At 31.3% G+C, this 20829-nt stretch overlaps 2 protein-coding genes across 3 annotated transcripts; both read left to right on the top strand.

Annotated features, from left to right (window-relative positions):
• Positions 1-10413: 10413 nt before the first annotated feature.
• LOC131623711 (histone-lysine N-methyltransferase, H3 lysine-9 specific SUVH1-like) lies at positions 10414-14728 on the top strand. Its single transcript, XM_058894726.1, has 3 exons — positions 10414-10556; positions 10771-13093; positions 14411-14728. Exon 2 carries the CDS (start codon positions 10922-10924, stop codon positions 13037-13039), a length of 2118 nt encoding a protein of 705 aa, XP_058750709.1. The 5' UTR covers positions 10414-10556; positions 10771-10921; the 3' UTR covers positions 13040-13093; positions 14411-14728.
• A 1766-nt stretch (positions 14729-16494) lies between these two features.
• On the top strand, positions 16495-19580 carry LOC131623662 (probable protein S-acyltransferase 1). Of its 2 annotated transcripts, none has more exons than XM_058894672.1 (5): positions 16495-16848; positions 17637-17820; positions 17916-18224; positions 18316-18537; positions 18671-19580. In XM_058894672.1, the coding sequence occupies exons 2-5, from the start codon at positions 17758-17760 to the stop codon at positions 19088-19090; spliced, it is 1014 nt and encodes a 337-aa protein (XP_058750655.1). In that variant the 5' UTR covers positions 16495-16848; positions 17637-17757; the 3' UTR covers positions 19091-19580. The 2 variants fall into 2 exon arrangements, with proteins under 2 accessions (XP_058750655.1, XP_058750654.1); XM_058894671.1 differs by having other exon boundaries at positions 16496-16848; positions 17637-17816.
• The last annotated feature ends 1249 nt before the right edge of the window (positions 19581-20829 follow it).

Genomic DNA, 20829 nt, shown 5'->3' with positions numbered 1-20829 from the left:
CACCCTATTATTCATTTTTCATCTTATTCTAACTACGAATCAATTAGCAAACATAGGCTTAAAGAGCAAAAGTTCTTCCTAGTTTAATTTTGTGCATAATGATATTACTCTGGATTACTTGTTGGACAAGACTGGTACACCTAGGCTTATGGTTGTTTTGTAAGAGGTCTTGACTTAGTCCCCCTCTTGTGCTCTTGTAATCCCCTTTTCTCTTTTGATTATTAATATATAATCTCTTTTTGTGGTTAAAAAAAAAACTACGAAATTTAAAACATTATTATTATATTATTTTTATGAAAGACAAATTCTCAAACTAAAAACGAGATGCACACCACCCATTCAATTATTTGAGCATAAAAAAGTATATACTCAATTATTTTTTTTAATCCATGTTTATTTATAAGAGTTTAAAAGTGTTTAAAACAAAGTAAAAATAAGTTAAAAAATTAAATAAATAAAAAATAAAAAATAACAATAAATAAAAAATAAATAACAATAAATAAATATATTAATGAATTAATTATTAAAAAGGGGGTGCAGTTTGGGTGCACTTGGTGAAAGGGGGTACGAGTGGTTTTTTTAAAATTTTAATAAATGGACCTTAGAACCCATTTTTTTAAAGAAAAAAGATGGGTGCGACAAGAATAGAGAATGTGTTTTTCTATATTTTTCTCTTAGCATTGGTTCATTCCTCTATCCCCTCTATCTCATTTATTCATCAAACAACATCATACAAAGATATATTACATGAATATGGATTCTAAATTAATCCTAAACTAACAATAATATTGAAAACTACTTTACATGAATATTACAAACTATTATAAAACATGAATATTTACATACACTTACACCATTAAAACATGATTGTTCTACATATTAAACTTTAAATGATAATGAAAGAATACTTAGACTATCTAGACTGATTTACATATTCAACACATTCATTTTCCACTTTTTACATTTCACATCATCTTCTTTCTCTTTCACCTAATAATTCAGCACTCATTTAATTTTCTCATTACAATAATTTTTGTTTAATAAAATTCAACACCTTACCTTACCACTTTTATTTCATATTTTTATTTTTTTTATGTTTTTGTGATTATATATATTAATAACAATTGTTGATTGAAATTAAATTAAAATAATTAAGACTTAATATTTAATTTTTTTAATTTAATTTTTATAACTTTATATTTTTAATTAATTTTTTTTTGCAAGTAATAAAGACGAGATATAGGGATAATCATTATTAAAACAAAAAAAATTACAAAAAAAATTAAAATACAATACAATACACTAAACACACACACCTAAAATGAAACACATAATTTAATTAGTACAATAAACTCAACTCACAATTTTTTTTATTGGAGGCTAAATAAAAAAATTAGAGAGAAAAAGTTGATTTTTTTCCTTTGTTCAAATCAAATGAATCAAGACTCTATTTTATAAACAAAATAAAAATGATGAATTTTGGTGAAAAATAAAAATAAATAAAAAATCGATTTTTTATATAATAATTGACTTCAAATAATTAAGGTGAGATAAAAAAATTAACAATCACAACAACTAATAAAATTTTGCAAAGTATTATAAATGACCTCACTCATTTCTCATTTAACATGTTGAATGTTTTCGATACAAATTAATTCATGTCACTTCAATACCTCATTTAACCATCCACTTCAAACATTTAACTATTGGAAAATATTTTCAAGTGGTCTTACAAACTCGTAAATAGCAAATAGATGGAAAGGGAGGTTGTTCTTGTTGCGAGGTAGTATTCTGGTGGAATGTTTTGGGTGAATAATTATGGAGAAATGATATAGTTACACTAAACTTTACATGTACACCGTATAATTATACCAATACAATCTACTTTTTTCATTTTTTATTATATTTGGTTGCATTGAAATTTGTGCCATGGTGAAATTGAAATTGAATAACTACATGTAAAGCAATTGGTGTACAAATTTAGTGTACATGTAGCATATCTCATAATTATGATGTATGTATTTTTTTAGTTTTTTCACGATGTTTTTCAGCTCTCTAAGGCTCTTCTTTTCACAGGCCAACCTCTCTTTCAAAGCCTCCACTAGTGTTTTTAGAGTTTCACGTTTCAAGTGTTTTTGGCTTGTTACTAAGTGAGAAAGTGTTCAAATTATACAGCAAACTAAAGTACACTCTTTTTTCCAATGAACAATATTTCTTGCATGCAAATGATGGTATGATAAAAGGACAAATAGAAAGGTTCACGAGGTTTACTTAAATGGGAAAAATGTTGAAGGAATGGAACATTTTGAACTCTTTCTTTTCTTTTTGAATTTGAAACGAATAATAATAATAATAATAATAAATAATAATAATAATAATAATAATATAAAATGAATTTAGTAAATAAAATATTTTTTATATTTTTCTTTTAATTTCATAAAACGGTGAAAATAGATTAAATAACCAAAAATGATTTAAAAAAATACACTAAAAAATGAAATGAATCATAAATTTAATTTTAATTTTTTAAGAATCTAGTGTGAATAGGATTATCAAATTATGTAGTTAATTATTTTTCTAAGGTAAACACAAAAGAGTTAAACCCTACAAGAAAAGTTAAACCCGAAAAAAAATAGGGTGCTACAGGTTCAAACTAAAATTCAAAATTTTATTTTGCAATTTTGTGCGATTTCTCTTGTTTTTCAACCTTGCATCATACCCTAAACTCCAGGTTTTAATTTTTAATAGCCCTAAAACATATCATAACTTAAGGTACATGAATCACATGGTAATAAGCACTCCCAACATTTTTTGAAGGACTGTGATTTTGAGTTGAGTTACCATCCTGATAAAGTGAATATGGTAGCAGATGCTTTGAGTAAGAAGTCCTTGTATATGTTAGAACTTATGGTTAGAGATTTGGAATTGATTAAGCAGTTCAAAGATCTTAGCTTAGTGTGTAAGATGACACCATAGAGTGTGAAGTTGGGTATGTTGAAGTTAACTAGTAGTGTGCTGGAAGAAATCAAAGAAGGTCAGAAGTAGGACTTAGGATCGGTTGACCGACTAATGTTAACCCCCCTTGTCTTATTTAGATTCCCTCCTAGAACCCCCCAAATGATAAGTGACATAAAAGATTCACCTATTATTTCAAATATTGTCCACGTGGTATAATTATTTACACACATGACATTTAGTTTTAATTATTTGGTAGCTTTCAGGGGATATACATTTCAAATACCCCTTGCAATATTTAGGGTTCATGCGAAGAAGAATCATCTATAAAGAAGACGAAACTTGGCGCGTTGCGAAGACAAATATGAAGGTTCAGGCGGTCATAATCGAAGACGAAGACGAATACAGACACATAATCGAAGACAATGAAGCTTGTAATGTCTCAGGTTAGCTGATTTTTAATCTTCTTCACTTATACCTGGTAAAGTTAGAGTAACTAGGTATGTTATTTGGGTAATCTGAATTTTTGTTAACTGGGTATGCTATCTTCACAGGATTCACAACATTTTAATGCTACTTTTTACCATGGGGGTGCATTTATTAGGGTTAATCCGAATGAAATTATTTACAGGGGTTGATTCCACTCTAATTGGGCTACATGTTGCGAACTAGACAATGGATAACATTGACAAGTTGGTGAGTAGGCAGGGGTATTAGGATGGTAGTTTTAGGTTATGGACAAAAGTATTAGAAGTTCAAGATGGATTTATTATGATAAGAAAAGATGATGATACATACGATTTTGCTTCATACTTCAGTGTAGTGGCTATTGATGGAGATATATTTGTGGAATTTGATTCTAAGGATAGGGAACCTAAGTGTGTTAATGAGGTGAAGGAAATGGATGGGTTAAAAGAGGATTTGGTTGAAGGGTTAAATGATAGTGAAGATGAAAGAGCTACTGCTATTGTTGATGGCTTTAAAGGAATCGATGTAACATTGCCTATCAATGAAGGTGCAAGTCTTAGCGGGCTTTTGTCTAGGCCCACTACGAAAATGGATGAATATGATTACTATAGTGATGAATAGAACAATTCTGACCCAAATGACTCTTGTGATGATGAAAGGTCCAAGTTTGAGAGATTTAGGAAAGAGAACCTCAACAAAGACTATAAATTTAAGTGGGGTATGGAATTTCATTCACTTGTTGACTTTAGGGAGGCTATTCACGAGTGGTTAGTGCTTAATGGGAGGGAAATTACATTTTTGAAAAATGAGAGCTATAGGGTAAGGGTAGAGTGTAAAGCTAAATGTGGGTTTTTAGCGTTATGCTCTAAAGTGAGCCATAAACACACATTTGTTATAAAAACACTTGTGGATACCCACACATGTTCTAGGGTTTTGAACAACAAAGTTGTAAACTAAAAGTGGGTGGCCAAACATGTGGTAAAGAGGATGCAAACATCTGAAACAGTAAGGATAAGAGATATAATGCAATATATTAGGCAAAATTTCTGTGGGTATTAGTGTTGCAAAAGCGTGGAGGGCTAAGTTTATAACAAAGAAAATAATTGAAGGTGATGCATATAATCAATAAGCATCCATATGGAGGTATGCAACAAAGTTAAGAAGGGTAAATCCTGGCAACACTGTGAAGATTAATGTTGAAAGACCATGTCCATCCATACAACCAAGGTTTGGATCATTTTAATTTTGTTTTGATGGTTGTAAGAAAGGCTTTATAAATGGATGTAGACCTTTTGTGGGGGTTGGTGGATGTCACTTGAAGACCAAATATGGTGGGAAACTACTTATTATTGTGGGTAGGGATCCCAATAATCAATACTTCCTTTAGCATTTCTTGTGGTTGAAACTAAAACAAAGGAGAGTTGGAGATGGTTCATACAACTATTGATGGAAGATATTGGACATGACATATGATATGTTTTTATTTCTGATCAAGAGAAGGTAGTGCATTATTATCTCGTAACTATTTCATTGTACCTTTATATATTTATTTTTAGCATTGATTTTCCAAGTAATGTTGTTTTATTTCAGGGACTTGTTGTTGTATTCGAGGAAATGTTTGATAGGATTGAGCATAGATTGTGCCTTAGACACTTGTATGCTAATTTCAAGAAAAGGTTTTGTGGTGGATCCCTAATTAGGGATTTGATAATGGGAGCTGCTAAGCCTACATACTATCAGGCATGGGTCCAAAAGATGAATGAATTGAAGACGGTTGATCCCAATGCTTGGACTTAGTCAATGGTTGCCCCTACAAAAAAGTTGGTGTAAGCATGCCTTCACTTTTTTACCGTAAATGCAATGTTTCGATGAATAACATTTCTGAGTCATTTAATACTACAATTCTAGTTGCTAGGGACAAACCTATACTAACTATGTGTGAATGGATAAGAAAATATCTTATGAATAGGTTAGCAACACCTACCACCAAACTTGAAAAATGGCAACATAAAGTGATGCCAATACCTAGGAAGAGGTTAGATAATAAAGTGTTCAATAGTGGACATTAGTTGCCAATTTGTTCCATGGTTGAGCAATTACAGGTTACACATAATTTCAACACTCAGGAGTTTATTGTTGACATTTCAAAAAGGAGCTGTAACTGTAACTTTTTGGGAACTGGTAGGAATTTCTTGTAGACATGTCGTAGTTGCTTTGAGCTTTAGGAAGAAAAACCTTGATGACTTTGTTGATGATTCTAATACAAGAGAAAAGTATGCATTATGCTATAGTTTTCTGTAAGCCCTATCAATGGTCAGGATATGTAGCCAGAGGTTGAAGTGGAACAACTTTTACCACCTGCATATAAAAATGGTCCAGTTGGCCTAGGAAGGTAAGGATAAGAGAAAATGGGGAGGATGGTGCAAGGAAGAGAAGACCCGGGGTTACATATAAGTGCACCAAGTGTGATAAGTTTGGTCACAATGTATTGACTTGTAAGAGCAAGACAAATGACCCCAGTGCATAAAAAGAAAAGTAAGCAATTTTCTGTAAAATGTGTGTTTCTTGCTGACCTAACATGTTTTTGTGCCTAACATAACCTGTTTTAATGTGTAGAGGAAAGTTAAATCTGAGACTGCAATGCCTGCTGAAAATAAAGACAAAGCATGTGCTAGAGAAGTTAAGTTTGGAGTGGGAACTAGGTATATGAAGACATGGAAGACTAAGAAAATGAGAGATTAAGTAGTTGTGTAATGCTGTAACATTTTGTGTCATTTTGGGATATTTTGTGTCATTTGTGTTTGTGTCATTTTGGGATAATTTGTGTTTGTTGTAACAGACCTGTGCTGCCTTTTGTGTCATTTTATGTCATTTTGTGTTTATGTCATTTTGGAATATTTTGGGATATTTAGTAATGTTGTAGCAAGTTTATTGTAACAGACATCTGCACCAAGTGTGCTTTTAACAGACATATGTACCAGTTGTGCTTGTAACAAACTTGTGTACCAATGTTATATTTTTTTAATCTAATATGCACCAAGTTATGATATATTATACACCATCTGTCCAACAACTTAATTGAAATGTAAAATATATCATTGTTTTCATTGATAAATAACTTCTTACAAACCAATTCAATTACAATACACATTAACAACTACTAGATATAACCTTAACAATTCCATTACATTACCTACAACTATTAAAACATATTACATGACAATTAAATTAACTTAAACACTATTGCAAAAACCATCTATGACAAACAAAGTGCAACAATCAGACAAAGGTTTTTTCTCTTCTCCATTACAAGCTTTTTCTTCAATTTTTTTGACTTCTTTGGGCTTCCTTCTACTCCCCATTTCTTCCCAATTGCGCAATCAATCTCCTTCGTAAATTCACCGAAATAAGCTTTGGTGATTTCACATTGATAGCATCTTGACAGATTCATGTCGTTCCCTTGAAGCTCACTAGCCAAATCGTCCCACACGAACAATCCACAACCATTCTACAAATACAATTATCATTAACACATGTTGCACCCAGAATTTCTACAAATATAATCAACAAACACTTACCATGGAATTTCTACATTTCCAGAGTTTCCTATTTGGGTTATCAATTGTGTTTGATACCCACATCTACATTGTTCTGTTGCACCCACATGTTGGCAAGCCCCTACGAAAATTACCAGCTGATGATAATGATTTGCTTCCACCCATGCTATAAGAAGGACGACTGCGGACGAAAAAGTAATGAGAATAGTCTAACGCAAATGTAGTCCAATTCGAAAAAATAATAAACATAAAAGCCATATATGAAAAAAAAAAGAGAATCTTCCATGCCACTTGTCATTTGAGGAGTTCTGTTAGAGAATCTTAATAAGACAAGGGGGATTAAAATTGTTTTTACCATGGACTAAAACCTTAACTCGTTAATAATGTAGGATAGATTGTATATTTAACCCTAAATAAAATAAGAGGGAATATTCAATAATATTCTTACAAGAAGATAAATAATATTCAATTATGGCATGTTTGTTTTAGTTTTTTTAATTTTTATTTTGTTATATATTCTTGTTTAAAAAGTATTTATAAATTATTTATTGTTAAAATTTGAATGAAAATTGACTTAAATATTTTTTTGAATATTATTGTAGATATCTTATAATTTCACTATAAATATTTTAATATTAAAATTTCAAAAAATAATTCGAATTTGAATTTGTTTTAAGTAACTTTCATGAAAATTATTTTTAAAAAATATATATTTTTTGAAAAACTATATGATTTGATGATGTTTTAATCTTGAATAATATATATTTATGTTACTAGATATCAAAAACAATTTTTTAGTTTATAAATAACAAGTTAAAAAAACCTTTAGTATTTTAAAATAGTTTTAATAAAAATTATTTTCAATAATATAGAAAAAGCTAATATTTAATTTTAGTATTTTTTGATTATTTTGCAATTTTTATTTAAATTGGTTTAAATACTAAAATATAATATATTTATATATTTTATTTAAAAATTATATAATTATAAAGATGTTTTAATTTTTAATAATGTATATTTATGTCACTCAAAATTAATTTTTTATATTATAAATAATAAGTTAAAAAACTTTTAGCATATTAAAAAAGATTTTATAAAAATAATTTTTAAAAATATAAAGAAAAGATATATTTTTTAAAAGGTTATCACCATTTTTGCCTGCTATATAGGCGACTTTTGGTTTACCCCATTGTAATTTTTTTTATTGTAAAACTAACATTATCAAAGGAAGATTTTGTCGTTTTAGACCTTGCCAGAAAATGACACACTCCAAAAGCCTATGTGGCGCATTGACTGGATAAATCTTTTGTTTTTTATTTATTTTTACTTCCAAAAATACTGATGTGTCTTTCTTATTATTTTTTTAATTATTTTAAATGCTATCAATTTGTTTTGATTTATTTTTGAACTTAAATGTATTAATTACATAATACATCTTTTTCATATTTCATATTTTTATTATATTTTTTTTATGTAAGTTGTTGTATATTTTATATTGAATAATATTATATCATTTCATTATGTTAATGATTTTTTCGTTTTTAAATGTGAGATCTAAATGTGTAATTTAAATAACATAAATGTGAATTAAAAATATTTTGTAAATTAGAAGTTTTTGTTAAATAATTGTGAATTAATGGACTAAAATTCTAAAATTAAAAATAATAGTTTATAATATTTTATAAATTATAAATAATGTCCTTGTGAATTAAATAATTTTGAAAATAATAATAGTTTATATTAAATAATTCTGAATTAATAATAGTTTATATTATATAATTTGTAAATTAATAATTGTATAATATTAAATAATGGTTTATATTTATTATTCAAAAATATTTTCTTATAGTATTTTGATAGTACTTGTAGCATTATTTTTAATTTACAAAATATTTTTAATTCACAAGGAACAATATTTTTAATTTATAAAATATTTCTAATTCAAAACAAAACATAATTTAAACTAAAACTAATTCTGAATTAAATGTGAGGTTTTAAATAATTTTCCATTAAATAATTTTGAATTAAATATTTTATATATAGTTATTTTTAGAATTATTTAATTCACAAGGACATTATTTCTAATTTATAAAATATTATAAACTATTATTTTTAATTTCAGAATTTTAGTCTATTAATTCACAATTATTTTCAGAATTTCATAATAATATAATATTATTGAATATAAAATATACAATAATTTACACAGAAAAAAAGATGAAAATATGAAATATAGAAAAGATGTATTATGTGATTGATACATTTAAATTTAGAAATAAATCAAAATAAGTTGATTGGCCTAGTGGTAACACTCCTCTCTTTCAATCAAGAGGTCATTTCAATGACAGGATTTTCATTTGGTAAGGTTAGTCTTAAAAAAAAAGTTTTTTCTAAACCAAAAATCGCCTATATGGTAATAAACTTTTTTTTAGTAGCACAATAACCCTTTTTTAAAAGGTAAAATAAAACAAACCCAATATTTAATTTTAGAAAATTTGACTACTTTTTAATTTTTATTTAAATTGATTTAAATATTAAAATATAATATGTTGTATATAGTGCTTCGTTTGGTAAGAAATATTTTTGAGGTCATGGTTTATAACTTATAACTTACAAGTTCATATGATAATTTAGACCTGTTTGATAACAGTTTTTCATCACAAACTTATAACTTATTTTTCGAGCTTATAACTTATTTTTTAAACGCTATTTCAAATAGCGTTTCAACTTATAACTTATCATTTTTTCTTTCACTTGTATCATTATTATTTTAACAAAATTTCATTTTTATCTTTTATAATTTATTTTAATTTAAATTAAAACAACTATTTTATATTTATAAATTAGTTGAGTCATTAATTTTATCAAACACTTCAATTAACTTATCCACTATTCGTCATCAGTTATAAGCTATCACTCATCAGTTATCAGTAATCAACCTAAGCTATAAATTATCAACTATTTTATCAATCAACCGCTAATTTTACGAAACAGAACTTTAATATTTTAGTCAAAATTTATTTATTGATATCCATTTAATTAATTTTTAATCAATTTTATTTTAAACTATTTTAAATTTATATATATATATATATATATATATATATATATATATATATATATATATATATATATTTGGTCTGTTTTATGAATTGACCAAATTTATACTAGTATTTTACTAAAACTAAAATGAAGAAAATTTCCATTTGGTTCATCCTTCAGTGATCAAGATCTAGCCGTTGATATAATTTTCTCTTATTACCATTTCGTTTTACCCAAAGATCCACTCTCCTATTAAAAACACGTTTTACATTTATCATGTACTTTCCTTCATCTATCCAATTAAATCTCGCCACGTCACTTTCTCTTTCCAAAACAGCGTTACTCCGTGTGCTCAATACCACCTGATTATTTCCAAACCCACGTAAAAACAATAGATTCACAGAAAAAAACCTCTCTCTCATTCTCTCTCTACTTTCTCTCTCTACAAAGTAGAGTGTAAGAACAAGCTTCGGTTTGTGTGGAGTTTCATGAACTTCGACTCAAACTGAGAAAAACTCACAAATTCCATTTCAGGTTCGTTTCATTTCCCATTTATGCATCTCAATTTCTTAACTATACTGTCCAATTTCTTACCATATGTCGTAATTTCGTTTTCTGAACCCTTGATCTGATCTATTATCGAAAAAAATTGTTTTTTTTATAGCATTTTGGGTAGATTTGTTGATGTTGTTTGTTACCTGTCCATAACATTTCATTGTCTGATTCCGGATTTGTTTGCATGTTACAGGAACCGAACCGTGTTGTGTTGTGTTTGTATTTGTATTTGTATTGTATTATCAGTGTTGTGTTGTGTAGCTTGTACTGTGGTGTATTGTGATTGGTGGAAAAGTTGTCAGTATAATACAGAGTATACTTGTACTGTGTTGAAGTTGCAAACAATGGACAATAACGTGGGTCAAGACTCAATTGATAAGTCTAGGGTTTTAAATATTAAGCCATTGAGGACTCTTGTTCCTGTGTTCCCTTCACCGTCTAATCCTGCTTCATCTTCAACTCCACAAGGTGGTGCTCCTTTTGTTTGTGCTTCTCCTGCTGGTCCTTTTCCAACTGGTGTTGCGCCTTTTTATCCGTTCTTTGTTTCGCCCGAGACTCAGAGGCTTTCCGACCAGAATGCACCGAATCCAACCCCGACCCCGATATCTACTGCTGTTCCGATTAATTCATTCAAGACTCCAACTGCGGCGACAAATGGAGATGTTGGTTCGTCACGGAGGGCTAGCCAGAATCGGGCTGCACATCTCATGGAGGAAGAAGGCTACAATAATGCTGAGATAAATGAACTTGATTTAGAAGATGGAACTGGGAATGGGAGTTCAAAGCGGAAGAAGAGGGGAAGGGCGAAGCGTGGTAGCGGTGCTGGTGCTAGTGCTGATGGCGGTGTTGGTGGTGTGGTTCCTGCTGATGTTGATCTGGATGTAGTGGCTAATGATATTATTCAATCAATTAATCCCATGGTTTTTGATGTAATAAATCATCCGGATGGTAGCAGGGACTCAGTTTCATATACGCTTATGATATATGAAGTGATGCGAAGAAAGCTTGGACAAATTGAAGAGTCAATTAAGGACACTTATGGAGCTAAGCGGCCTGATTTGAAGGCAGGCAATGTTATGATGACCAAAGGGGTTAGGAGTAACAGCAAGAAAAGGATTGGACTTGTGCCTGGTGTTGAGATTGGGGATATTTTCTTTTTCCGATTTGAGTTGTGCTTAGTGGGATTACATGCACCTTCTATGGCTGGAATCGATTATCTGGGTTCCAAAGCAAGTCAAGAGGAAGAGCCATTGGCTGTTAGTATTGTCTCGTCCGGAGGGTATGAAGATAATACTGACGATGGGGATGTGCTGATTTACAGTGGCCAAGGTGGAGTTAATCGCGAGAAGGGAGCAAGTGATCAAAAGCTTGAAAGGGGTAATCTTGCAATGGAGAAGAGCATGCATAGAGGTAATGATGTGAGAGTAATTAGAGGTTTGAAGGATGTAATGCATCCATCAGGGAAGGTATATGTCTATGACGGTATTTACAAGATTCAGGATTCATGGGTGGAGAAAGCAAAGTCCGGTTTTAATGTATTCAAGTATAAATTAGTAAGGATGCCTGGACAGCCTGAAGCATATTCAACATGGAAATCCGTTCAACAATGGACTGATAAGTCGGCTCCAAGAACCGGGGTCATATTGCCTGATCTTACTTCTGGGGCTGAAAAAGTGCCTGTTTGTCTTGTGAACGATGTTGACAACGAGAAGGGCCCTGCATATTTCACTTATATCCCTACTCTCAAGAATTTGAGAGCAATTGCTCCTGTGGAACCTACTGCTGGATGTTCTTGTATTGGTGGATGTCAACCTGGAAATTACAACTGTTCCTGCATTCAAAAAAATGGAGGTTTACTTCCGTATTCTGCTTCTGGGTTAGTCGCGGATCTAAAATCCGTGATACATGAGTGTGGTCCTTCTTGTCAATGTCCCTCTACTTGCCGAAACCGGGTTTCCCAAGTTGGCCTGAAATTTCGTTTGGAGGTGTTCAGAACCAAGAATAAAGGTTGGGGTCTAAGATCGTGGGATGCTATTCGTGCTGGAACTTTTATATGTGAGTATGCAGGGGAAGTCATAGACAGTGCTAGGGCGGAGATGCTTGGTGGTGAAAACGAAGACGAGTACATTTTTGATTCTACTCGCATCTATCAGCAGCTGGAAATTTTTCCTGCCGACATTGAAGCTCCAAAGATCCCATCCCCGCTTTATATAACGGCAAAAAATGAAGGAAATGTTGCTCGGTTTATGAATCATAGCTGCTCTCCAAATGTGTTGTGGCGTCCGATTGTACGTGAAAATAAGGATGAGTCAGATCTCCACATTGCTTTCTTTGCAATTAGACACATCCCTCCTATGGTGGAGTTAACTTATGATTATGGGATAAATCTTCCTCTCAAAGCTGGTCAGAGGAAAAAGAAATGCTTATGTGGATCTGTGAAATGCAGGGGCTACTTTTGTTAATTGTCTGTCGAGTTTTGGACGAGTGACCCCTTAATAATTGTACTTATGGATAAGGTATGTTTCCAATTTTTTTGAAATTACTTTCTTATATATACTAAATGATTCTTTCTCTATCTCAGTCCTCTCTTTACTTTGTTGTTTATTTATATCAGTGGCTATTTTTGTAACTTGGCTAACTTTTAAACAGAATCAAAACAACTGTATTGCTACTATTCCCTCTTTCACTATGAATGGAATATTTTCTTCCCTTTTATCATTGCTTAACAAGTTTTTACAGTTGGTAAGATCCTATAATTAATTGACCCAGAATTCAGATTCTTAATCCCTTCAAGAATTTATTCACTAAACGTTGAAGTGTTAGTATGAATATGAAATCTAGATTCTTAAATGGTTTCAAAATGGTGACCACAAATGAAAAAAAACAGTCGACATACTTAAAGTATGAAAAATCGTGATATTAATATAATGTTGTTATTAGAAGCTGGATATAAGGATGTAGGATGTGTTGTAGACCGAATGAAGGATAGTTTAACAGGTAGAGGCAGAGGTAGAGGTAGAGGTAGAGGCAGAAGTATAGGTAGAAGTAGAGGTAGAGGAAAACCACAAAAAACTATGGAGCAAATCAGCAAGAGAGATTTAGAGGTATAGGATTTATCTACGGACCTAGACCCTAGTGAAAAAATGCTTGGTTGTTGTTTTCATATCTAGATATGCAGCATTTAAATTTACATGATTTCAAAATTGCGGTGGCTATTTTACTTTTAATTATGTAAGTTTAAGTTCAGGTTCCAAAAACTTTTCTTTGGTCATGAGCCACTTATGTATGAGCTTTTTGGACTTGAAAGTATAGACAAAATGAACACGGTCACTGTACCTTATTGTATGATCCAAGTTTTCCTTAACTCAAGAACGGGTGCATCAAGAATTGAACTTGAACTATTAACTTGGTAATGAAGAGTCAATTTTTAGTTAACGAGATTTATTGATTTTTGTTAAAACACAAAAGGCTAATAATATATGTTTTTTTTTTCAAATACACATTATGTTCATTATTAAACAGTAACTGACTATATCATTACAATGTGAATGTTAGTTCTGATGGTCACCTGATTATAAATCTGCCACCTTGTTTCCAATCTGTTTTTGAAGATTTGTATTGAAAATGTTAAAAGCAAAAAGTTGTGTTAGTATGTTCTGTGCAATTCTTGAAAATAGGTAATCGATTGAAAACAATGCAACAGTTTTGTAATGATTCATAATGATTTTGGCCTTTCTGTTGTGGTAATAAATAGTTGTTCAGATAATTCTGATTGCACATGATTGGCTGAAAACAAAGAAAAATCTCATGTATTTGGTTTGTTTTTGTGACAGTTCTAGTTTATGTCAGACAGCAGCAGGAATGGATTATTTAGAAAGAAGATGTTAGCACGCCAATTTTTCCTGTCATTTTGGCAGTTGTAGTGAATTGGCACAAGAAACATCAGGTTTTCAACTTTTGAAAAGTTAACTGTAACTCTTGTAAGACTCATTTTGTGTAAGTTATTTCCGTTTGGCTGCTAGCATACTGCTATTTATTTCTCTTGGGAAGGATTGTGAACAGGATCTCTTAGTCCATTTGGTAAGGATGAACTTAAGATGTAGATTCAAAAGTTTAGTTTGTTTGCTATCTTTTTTTTGGAATTTGACGAAGATTATTGTGGCAATGTCAATGGTTATTTTGTGTCTATATGATCTTTCTTTCACTCGTCTTTTTCCTCTACTTTCGGGCTTCTTCGTCTGTTTGTATTTGTTGGGCCTGTCGTGGAGGTTTATCAGAAGGATTCTTCCTGTAGTGTATTGCAGATTTGAATATATTCTCGTACCCTTTGTCAAAGCTACATATTTATGCCCATTGTGATTTTAGAAGCAAATTGGTTGGCCTTGAATCCACCCTGTGCCGGCCAGCTTCTTCCCTTCAACTACATTTTTGTTTTTTTGTTTTGTATGCTATGGAAAAGCTTAAATCTTTCTGTATTTTTATAGCTTTATGTTTTGGGAAAATCAGATTTTTCAACACAATGCAAACATATGCCCGGCGTTTGATCTTTTTTTTCTTCTTTTGGCTAAAATAATTCATTTTTAAACTGAAACTAGAAATAAAAGCTCAAAAGGAGAGTCGCAAAGGTCATATATCCCCTAATAAAGTTTTTCAATTTATTCTTCTATTTGTTCAAATTTCAAAAATACCCTTACAAAAATTGAGCGATATGACAATAATATTTTCATTTTTCATATGATATCAGCATAGAATAGTTTTAGTGACATAACATATAGCTTACCTCCTTTTTCTTTATAACGACAAAACAACCCTGCACTTTTGTACAATAATAAGAGTTATTATTTAATAAAAATTGTGTAAAAAATAGAGAATTTAAAATATGAGAAAATGAGACATGTTTACCTCTTTTTTTATAACTACAAAACAACACTGCACTTTTGTACAATAATAAGAGTTATTATTTAATAACAATTGTGTAATGAGACATCCAGTATAGGTGACAAATGAGCATGCACATCATCCCAAAAAAAGAAAAAAAGAGGATGGATATAGTTAAAAGAGAATAGAGGATGGATATAGTTAAAAGAGAATAGATATAGTGAATATAGTTAAAAGAGAATAGATATAGTGAATATAGTTAAAATGTAACCAGTTGATGTTGTTCCAAAAAAAAGAAAAGAAAGACGATGGATATAGTTAAAGGGATGGGATATAAATATGTTGAGATTGAGAACGCCGATCTATAGTTGAGAATGCATACATAAAATATTAGTCTGATATAAATATGTTGAGGTTGAGAATGTAGATCTATAGTTGAAAATGCATACCTAAAATATTAGTCTGTCCTATAAAATAATAAGAGTGTGATGGACATGCATTGAACCCTTATAGACAAACTTTGATTCACTTTAAAAAAAATATGGATAAAACAAAAACATTCGAAGGGTCTAGCTCGTTTTGTCACCTCTAGTGCATAGTCATTCACTTAAAAAAAATATGGACAAATAAAAAATGTCCGAAGGGTTTAGCTCGTTTTGCCACTACATACATAGTCGGTGTTAATTAATTTTGCATGTATAATAAAAATTTGGTATTTAATAATAATAATTTTTAAAAAAAAACTATCTGTTACTACATATTTATTAAATTCTGGAAGAATATAGAACAAACTACCATGTATACCTATTAAATTTATAAAAAAAAAACGTTATTATTACATCAAAGCAAGGGTTAACAAATAAATGTGTGAAAAATGCCAAGTCATTTCCAAACATTCTTACAAAGAAGTTGTTAGTATTTATTTAGCTATGTTATCGAAAATAGTTGTAGCAGCGACAAAACCGGTGGAATGGAAAAGATTGTTAGAGAAGTGCTTGTTTCATGGAAAGAGAGAGGGTGTTGGAAAAAAATGACTTTGTAATAAAAAAGAAGAAAGAAAAAAAAGAAAGAAAGTGAGAAGGGAAATTGAATTCCCTTCTTCCTTTACACCACCACGGCCAATTGATCTCTCCCCTAATAGGGTGAGAGGGAAAACACAAAATTTAACAACAGGACCAAAAATCTTAATCTTAATGCCAACAACAACACATGTGCAAATTTAAGGAGACTTCATTGCAGAAAGAACATTATTGTCATTAGTTTTGTTCTTTAGGCCATTATTATGAGTATCAAGAGTAATAATGTTTTGGCCTCCTCTCCCTCCCCTTCTGTGGTTGTCTCACTTGAACCTCCCAAAAACAGAAGGCTTTATCAACTTTGGAAAGGAAACAATGTACACTTCTTTTTCTTTTTCATATTCTTTTAATTTTTGATAGACCCTTTTTAGTATTCATATTGGTTTTTGTTTTTGCTGGATCAAAATCAAAATTTTGGGTTTATTTGTTTGTTCTCTTTGCATGTTATAAAAATTGAGGGCTAAAATGGAAATGGAAAAAAATGTTTTTTTTTTTTTAGTGTTTTTTGAGGTTGATGGTATATGGGTTGGAAAAATGAAATCTTTGAAGATGTTTGGTATTTGATATTTAGTTTGAGTGAATTTAGAAATGTATTTGTACCCTAATTTCTTAGGATTTTGAGTTTTTCTGGTTGAGTGAAGATTTCAGTCTTTCGAGATGATTTTTCTGTTGTTGATTGGAATAAGAAAAGGCGGAGGAGTTTTGGTTTAGTGGATGATGTTGGATTCTGTATTTGAGGAGCATAGGTTGATGAATGTGAAGAGAAAAGTTCGAAAATTGATTCTTGAAAATGCTCTCAATGTTGAAATGCACAATTATGAAGGATTAGGCCGGTAGGGTATAAGAAGTGATATTCTAAGATGTAGTGACTTTTCATTAATGTAGACTGAGGAATATTATGAAGATTTTCCTTTTTATGGATGTTGAATGGTCGAATTTCTTCATCGATCATACTGTTACTTGGGGGGCAAGTCATAAGGGTTACTTAGTGTTTGGAAGTGAGGGAAAAATGATTTTTTTCCCTCTTTTTGTTTCATTTTGTATATATCAATCAAACACATGAAACATGTAAAGTGATATCTGATGGAGCTTATTTTTGTAACAGAAATTTCTATTTGGTGGAAGAGTAGTCTTTGGTCAAGATGCATCATCACTTTTTTTGACGTCGTTCTTGATCGGAGGTCCGGCAATAACATTCTGCATAAGAATGATGTTAATAATCAAAGATGAAGATACTACTTTTAACCATCTTGTACTTATTGGAGGATCGATCCTCACAATTTGGGTTGGTAAAGTTTATAAATTTTCCTTTATCAATAACAATAGGTGCTTATAGCTTTCTCGTGATATTTGAAACGCGTTTCATTTCACTGTTTGAATGCAGAATTTTATGTTTCTCTTCTTGACATCTGGTAGAGATCCAGGAATTATCCCTAGGAATACACATTTACCTGAAACGGAGGAATCATTTAGCACAAATACGTCATCAATGGAATGGGTAAACAACAAAACCCCGAACCTCAAACTACCTAGAGTGAAGGATGTGATAGTCAATGGCCATACAGTGAAGGTGAAGTTCTGCGATACTTGTTTGCTTTATCGTCCACCACGCGCTTCACATTGCTCTATTTGCAATAACTGTGTTCAGAAGTTTGATCATCACTGCCCTTGGGTTGGTCAATGTATTGGATCGGTAAGTTTGATCATCATTGCTCCGTATGCATTTTTCATATCCGTTTACTTTTGAAATCTAACAGTTTCTCTTCTTATCGTGTTTATTTCAGCGTAACTATCCATTCTTCATATTGTTCATATCATCATCAACCTTGTTGTGCATATACGTCTTCTCGTTTTCTTGGGTTAACCTTCTTCGACAACAAGGTAGATTATGGTCATCCATGTCACGCGATGCCTTATCGGTTGCGCTCATTGTATATTGCTTCATAGCCGTTTGGTTTGTCGGTGGCCTAACAGTGTTCCATCTTTACTTGATTTCCACCAACCAAGTATATTCTCTTTCTCTTGTCAATAATGCTTTAACTCATTCGCTTATACTACAAGCTACGGTTAGGATGTCATAATTATAAAATTTATGAACAAATATGCTTCTAAATTCGACCTTTTTTTCTTTTCCTATAGACTACTTATGAGAATTTCCGGTACCGTTACGATAAGAAGGAAAATCCATATACAAAGGGAATAATGGAAAACTTCAAAGAACTTTCTTGTTCCAAGATACCAAAAACAATGGTCAATTTCAGAGAATGGGTTGCAGAAGAGGAGGATATTCAAGACGAATCCTTTACTTCAGATCTCGAAAAAGGTTTTATAAGCTCGAAACAAAAGTTTGACATGGACATGGGAGTATACGGAAAGGACGGAATACGAGTTCCCGGTATTTTACAGGATTTGGATTACAACGGCATTGAGGATCTAAAGAAAAAGAAGGCAGGAGCAAACGAAACCACATTTGATATCTTTGTTCCTTCTGATCAAGAACTAAAATTTTCCCAATGGAGATCCAAAGTCGGAGGCAATGATCAAGAGTTGAAGAAATAGCTCCTTCAAAATAGCATTGCTGGTTCTTTAGAGACTAAGGTACCATTTTGATGTTTGCTTTGGTCTCAATGTACATACAAAAAAACTTGAATGAATGGGGGGTGGCTTGAGAAAAGGGTAAGTGTAGTGAGTTGATTTATAATGGAAGTTGTAAAGGGAAACAAAATGGTATGTCTCAAGGAAAACTCAGATATTCATTATTCAAAATGGAGAAAAAAGTTGAAAAGTTACAAAAATTTGGACATGTTCACATGAGTCAAGGAACTGAATTAATGTATGATAGAACATGTTTGCTCTTTCTTTCTTCTCTTTCGTAGATTCTTAGTATGGATTGTAGGTCTTGTTTGATCTGCAATTCTAACCGCACTGCTATTTTAGGAAAAATGTTTTTTATATATTCCATGATTGCTCTTTCAATTTTTGTGAAAATGTTTATTAGTAGAAGATATTACAGTTCTAACCCCCGCTCGGGGACCATATTTCTCTCTTATTTATTTTCTCTCTTTCCCATCTTTGTCGTCGAGTATCATACATAAAAAGAGAAAAATGAATTTGACTTCGATCCACTAAAAACTTCTTAATGAATATTGAATGGTTTATATTGAATGAATATCAATGAAATGAACAAAGCCATTTAGAAACCTTTCAAGTTTCAAGTAGTGATCCTAGAGTTTCTCACTTTTTTTTTTTTTGCCTATTGTGTTTTACTCTTCTGAAAGGCTACTTTTGCTCAAGGTCGAACCATGGCTAGCATCTTCCAGAAATTCAGGCTCTGGATTAGGTTTTAAATTCAATTGATCGCTATGTTTTCAAGTGGAGTCACCAGGAGCAAGATAACCAAACTCAGCAACATGATAACCATAAGAAGCACCAATGATTTTACTAACTATTTTAGTTTTCCAATGCTAACATATAGAGTCAAATAAGACATATTTCCACTTTATAGTTGACAAGATAAATAGTAGGCTCAATGCTTGGAAAAATAACTCACTGAAGAGACATGGAAAATACTCTAGCCTCATATGTAATGACTGCTATCTCTACATACTACATGCGAACTACTTAGTTTCGAGCTAGCACTTGTAATCAAATTGATCAAATAATCATACAGTTCATTTGGAATGATAACAATGGGAAAGGTATTCACCTAGTTGGATGGCATAAAGTGATTCAACCTTAGAAGCATGGCAAACTTAGGAGTGAGAACTGCTCGAGAAGCTAACATAGCTATGCTAGGAAAACTAGTTTGGGACATTCAGTCTAACTCAAAGAAACCTTAGGTGCATATGATCAAGGACAAATATATAAGTAATTAACAAACCATTCTAATATTATCCAGGTTCTCCTATATGGAATTCTATTTTTAAAGCCAAAGAAATTTTGAAGGAAGGTTATACATATAGGGTGGGAGATAGGAAATCTCTTATGTGATAAGTGTCAAATTTATGTGAAATACATCGCCATTTATTAATTTATATTACAAACAATCAACAAAAAACCTCCAATTTATCTATGAAAAATGAGAAAACACTTATTTAGACTTTTTTAGTACACAATAACTAAAAACAGGTGAAAAAAAAAAACCAAGATTCAACATGCAAAGACTAAGCCAGAGCGAAACCATGGAAGACCATGCTCGCTAGGCCCAACCATAGGCGCGCTAGACGAAGGCAAAAGAAAGATGACATGACCAGATGCAAGTATTGCATTGTGAAGCAAAGTTTAACTCGCTAGTTGAA

The sequence above is a fragment of the Vicia villosa genome, unplaced genomic scaffold (assembly GCF_029867415.1).
Source record: "Vicia villosa cultivar HV-30 ecotype Madison, WI unplaced genomic scaffold, Vvil1.0 ctg.000077F_1_1, whole genome shotgun sequence".
Taxonomy (NCBI): Eukaryota; Viridiplantae; Streptophyta; class Magnoliopsida; order Fabales; family Fabaceae; genus Vicia; species Vicia villosa.
Note: the sequence above shows the minus strand (reverse complement) of the source record. Positions and strands in the feature narration are given on the sequence as shown.

What these genes read in the sequence shown, in the direction of transcription:
- LOC131623711 (XM_058894726.1), top strand. Translation starts at nt 10,922, where the DNA reads ATGGACAATAACGTGGGTCAAGACTCAATTGATAAGTCTAGGGTTTTA.
- LOC131623662 (XM_058894671.1), top strand. Translation starts at nt 16,738, where the DNA reads ATGAGTATCAAGAGTAATAATGTTTTGGCCTCCTCTCCCTCCCCTTCT. An exon ending in GATCGATCCTCACAATTTGG is followed by an intron (nt 17,817 to 17,915) that starts GTTGGTAAAGTT and finishes GTTTGAATGCAG; the next exon opens with AATTTTATGTTTCTCTTCTT. An exon ending in TTGGTCAATGTATTGGATCG is followed by an intron (nt 18,225 to 18,315) that starts GTAAGTTTGATC and finishes TGTTTATTTCAG; the next exon opens with CGTAACTATCCATTCTTCAT.